The sequence below is a fragment of the Mytilus trossulus genome, chromosome 9, assembly GCF_036588685.1.
Source record: "Mytilus trossulus isolate FHL-02 chromosome 9, PNRI_Mtr1.1.1.hap1, whole genome shotgun sequence".
In the NCBI taxonomy this organism is placed as follows: Eukaryota; Metazoa; Mollusca; class Bivalvia; order Mytilida; family Mytilidae; genus Mytilus; species Mytilus trossulus.
Window position 1 is genome coordinate 67,418,920 of NC_086381.1, and position 5,440 is coordinate 67,424,359.

The 5,440-nt window shown below is 29.9% G+C and overlaps 1 protein-coding gene across 1 annotated transcript; it reads left to right on the plus strand.

The window, feature by feature from the left end:
• The first annotated feature begins 2,049 nt into the window (after positions 1-2,049).
• LOC134683290 (G-box-binding factor-like) lies at positions 2,050-5,123 on the plus strand. Its single transcript, XM_063542482.1, has 3 exons — positions 2,050-2,209; positions 3,902-4,020; positions 4,786-5,123. The coding sequence occupies exons 1-3, from the start codon at positions 2,104-2,106 to the stop codon at positions 4,984-4,986; spliced, it is 426 nt and encodes a 141-aa protein (XP_063398552.1). The 5' UTR covers positions 2,050-2,103; the 3' UTR covers positions 4,987-5,123.
• The last annotated feature ends 317 nt before the right edge of the window (positions 5,124-5,440 follow it).

The following is a 5,440-nucleotide window of genomic DNA, read 5'->3' on the forward strand; positions in this document are numbered from 1 at the left end:
TTCTATGTATGCTAATGTGAATTAAACATATAATAAAAAAGGTTCTTTATTGTGTATGCTGATGTAAATCAAACAATTATAAACAAGGTTTTTAACATATGCTAATGTGAATTACTGTAAATTCAGAAATTAATTCACACATTTATTATTGTGATTTTTGAAAATTGAACCAACAAGGAAGTTTAATTATTGAGATTTTAGATAAAGATACATACAGATATATGCACACTATATCAGAATGTGAATTCGTATGATTGCGATACTTAAGCAATCTCATTATTCACATTAGTGAAAATCTCACGATTATTTCTGAATTTACTGTACAAAAATGATAAACTATCTTCAACAAACTGTTGTCCTGTTACTGATAACTTTTCTTCCTTATATGATTGTCATATTTAAAATAATTTGTGAATAAAACCCCTTAGAACCCTAAAGTGAGAACAATTGAGATTCATTCCTTTTGGACAGTTCTTTCACATCTGATCTTTTTAAAAAAGTGACTATGATGTCAGAACAGTTAAAATACAAAGCTAAAAAGTAGTCAATATATGATGTTAATGTAATGGATGGAGGTATCAATAACTCTATTAATGGGATCTTATAATGATCGATGTCAGTATGTTGAAATACAAAGGCAAGCAATATTAGTTGAGAGGGATACCATATTTTGCTACATAAATATGTCTAAGTTAAATCTCATACTATTTACTTAACCTCCCTTATATACAAGATGCTGTGGATAAAATTTCATTTGGTACCAATTTTCGTGAATACAGGAAAAATAGTATTGTAATATGGATATTTTATTTCAAAGTCACTGTGCTTAAATGGATGTGGGTAACTTAAGTTACCCACAGTCCAAGATGGAGCCACCTGGCGTCGGTAAGAAAGTTTGTTCTTATATAATAACAATACCATGAGTACAACAGAAATGTTCAGATATTAAAAAGTTATATCAATATTTTAGGGAAAGTTTGCAATGTAAAACATGATTAAATACTTTGAAATAAACTATTACAGCACGAAAAACACTTAAGATGTTCGAAACTTGAAAACAACTTGTCCGTAACTTTTTTCATTATACCAATAGTGATGTCCGTAACTTTAGCATGATATCTGTTATTTTTAAAGAATCGATATTCATGGATGTAAATGTTTTAAAGAAATGATAAATAACAAAAATACCGAACTCAAAGGAATATTAAAAGCGGAAAGTACATTATCAAATCGCAAAGCCAAAAGCGCAAATTAACACACCAAATGAATGGAAAACAACGGTCATATTCATGACTCATTACAGGCATTACAAAGTTAAATCACAAAATACTGAACTACGTAATGGTATCTGTATAATATATACTGATGGTCCTTCCTTTTAATACCTGCTCAAAATCTACTGTATTGGCGGAAGATGAAAATTGGGAAAAATTAACGGTAAATCCATGACGCTCTTTTTAATAGCTGTGTTCTTTTTGTCTCTTGGTTAGTTTGTAGCATATCGTAATTGTATAAATCTAGGTAATAATTCAGGGGTTTAATAGTGTTTCTTGTCCTTTATATTGTTCAGATTGTCAGTCTAATAATTTTGAAAAAAAAAAGTTTCCCACATTCGAGAATAAAGTTACGGACAGTCTGATTATTTTTGACTAATAAGTTACAGACATCTTATGCATATTTTAAAAGTTGTCCTTGCGCAAATGTGAACTAAAAATTAACAAATTTATTGTGATGATAAGTAATTTCTTTATTCTATAATCCTATCAATATTTACAAGGAGCACGAAAAACGTCACAAAACATAGATTTTGTATCAATTATATATCAACGAGTCTGCCATCTTCGGCTGTGGGTAATTTAAGTTACCCACAGCCGTTTAAGCACAGTGGAAGCTAGCTTAGAAGCCAGAGAAACCTTTACCCACTAAATCAAAGAAAATAGACATCCCTTAAATAATTATGAATCCCAGTATGATTTTTTTGTAATACACACAGGGGAATTAGTTTTTCAATCTTATTATTGAACTTTTTTGCAGGATTGAAATAAGAAACTATTCATCAATGGTTGGAAGCTTTTGTTGATATTGTATAGTAATCTAAAACAAATGGTCAGGGACACTATTTATACCCTGAATTACAATTTTATAAGCAGAAGAATTTACCAACAATGTTTGAAAATAAGACTTAAAGATCCCTCCATTTTACACTACAGTAAGCCTCAATCAATAATTTATTTAATTTATATTTGTTGCACAGCTCTCTTTTCATAGGCATGAATCATATATGGTTTCTCTCTGTACTTAGATCAATACAGAATTACTTAGACTTGCATATATATACATATATATATATACAACTCGTCTAAACATCAACCCAACAATGTTAGATCTGTAAATTTGCTTTCGCAAATTTTTGGTTCTTCCCTCGCCGGGATTCGAACCCATGCTACTGTGATATCGTGACACCAAATCGCCATATGTATATATTGTATTTGAATCAGCTTTAAGTCATCTGCAAACGTGTTGTAAACTATAGCACTCGTGTGATGAGTCTGAAGACTTTTTGCATTTCTTTTAAAATTAAAACTATCAGGTCAAAAAGGTTAACATTTAAAATGTATCATAGAAAAGCAAAACTTTCGTATGAAATGATTGTTTTAATACCGTATCGTTAAAGCTCACTATAATCATAATATTGAAGGTATTTTTGATTTTCAACAGAAGACTGTAAAAAACTATATACATTTATATAAATAATACAATTCAATTCAATTCAATATTTTATTTAAGTCTCATCTCTCAATAAAATATAATACAACATTACATTAAATGTAAAAATATATAAATATAAAATGAGAGCCATTCTGTACAGAATTACAAGAGACTATATCATTAAAAATTATATAAAGAATGCATCTATTATAAAACATATTGACATTAACATTATTTACAGTATAAAACATTTCTACGTCTATTTAAAATAAGATTACAGGCTTTGGCACAGCTACGAATCATATTATTATCTGTAAATAAAAACACTAATTTCTGTTTATCATCATAAGACATAAAATCACTATTAAAATGTGTTGCTTCATCAAATAATGTTTTTCTAAAATCATCATACAAAGGACACGATAAAATAACATGGGCTTCATCTTCTACATGTCATATGTCTTAATCAATCGTTATAAGGATTAAATGTGGAGCGGTTTCATTATATCTCTGGATTGTAATCACCCTGTCCAATTATATTCATCGCCCTTTTCTTAGAAAATAACTGAAAAGAATGACTTCATATTGGGTCCACATCTTGACAGAAATAAGAAATAAGTATTAATTGTGTGTGGTTTCCAGATATATGAGGTTATCACATCCTCTTTGTTGATACTATGAATTTTTCAACATATTGAATAAAAACAATTTTTTCGCCACAGAACTTTCGGAAATTAATTAACAGATTGTCGCTTTATATTTGATCATTAGTTTAAGAATGATGAGTTGTAATATGTAAACACTTTTCAGACCTGCCAAACACAAACTAATTTCTGTATGGAGATGAAAAGTTATATTTTCTTTGAAGTAATCCCACCATAGCTTTGAGTATACTCAATGTCAATAGCTGTATTCCAAAATTCAAGCATTTGATGTATATCAATGATATCAGTGTATCAAAATGATTTTAAATCAAAATTCAGGTTTTAATTTAATTTTATAAGAGTAAAAAAAGTTCTATACTAATATTTGGAATGCTTCTTATTTTTTGCCTGCTTTTTCCCCAGCATAAATCAGATATAAAAAGAAAACAACTAAGGTTTAATACAGATCTTAAATTTTGTGTAGAACAATATCCAATTTCCATAATTTTGTTTTATGAGTTTATCAAACCACCTTCATTGTTTTCCAGCTCAACAAAGGCTTCATCAACAAAGATTACAGCTGCATCAGCTACATCAACACCAACAACAAGCATTTCTTCAACAAGTCAGTAATCATCAACTTCAACAACTTTTGCTCAGTCAACAGGTAAATACCTACATAAGCCAATTAATAATGGTACTGCTTAGACAACTGATGGGTAAAATCAAGAGTTATTCAACATGTCAGTAATCATCAACTGAAACAACTAATCCTAACACAAATGCCATTGAAGTAAGTAACACCAACATGTGTCAACTCATATCAGTAATCATCACAACAACTTACACTGAGTCAACATGAATTTGGGGAAGTATCAACAACAAAGATTTATCAACAAATCTATGATTATCAATTACAACAACTACTGCTTAGACAAGAGGTAAGTTACAACAACATGAGCTTATGAACAAGTCAGTAGTCATCCACTACCCTGGAGTCAGCAAGTGAGTTAAAAGACCCTTAGCCAATCAACAATACAGTATACTTCAACGACAAAATCCAAAAAAAAAAATCATTAAAAACAAAAAGAGTCAATCAAAAAGGCGGTTATAAACAACTACAACAACACCTATATAGTCAATTGGTATTACAGTAAGCTACAACAATAATCAATAACTCCAACAACTATTTCCAAGTAGAAAAAACACTCGAGCTAGTAATAATAAGAAACAATGAAGAAGTCAGTAATAATAAATTACAACAACTATTTCTTTGTCAAATGTATTCATGGTAGTAGCAACAAGAGTCAATCAACAAGTCAAAATGCAAGTAAATGCTGCTTTTTGTGCGGATTATGTAGTTATAGTTAAACTCCTGCTAGGAGTTGATATGAGTCATTAAGATTATTAATTTTTAAATTGAACATCACAGCAACAAGGCCAGCAGATTAGAGAGTCACCAATGATGATGCAGCAACAGCTCCGAGGACCAAATTCACAGGGACAACATAATGTGATGGGAGGGGCACAACAGATGATCCCTAATTCAATGCAGATGGGTCAGCAAGGTCAGGTCATGGATCAAGATCAATCAAACTTATTAGACAATTTCGACTTCGATGATTTGTTTTAAAAACTTGTTTTCTGTTATTATGGAGGAAGAAAATATTCAGAATGAGATTACATATCTTTTGAGATAGAAGTGCAATTTGACATTTTTCATTAAAGATTTTATAATGACCAAGAAAATAAATGTTTTGTCATTTTATAGATTTGTGCAAGTATTTAATATTTATTTGTATGAAATTTTTATCAAATATCATTAATTGCCTTAGAACAACATTGCTTTCTTATTTAGGTATATTGTAATAGGTGAGTGTAAGATTATCTGGTTTCTGAGTTGTACCAGACAAAACGATAAGTTGTAATACAATATTAAGCCAACGAAAGGTCATCAGTCATTGATAGTTTTGCCTAACAACGAAGCTGTCACCATACAAAGGAATCAGGTATTATTGTCTTGTTCCACACTTTATTTCAATCATGCAACTCCTTAAAATTACATAACAAAATTCATCTACAGGACA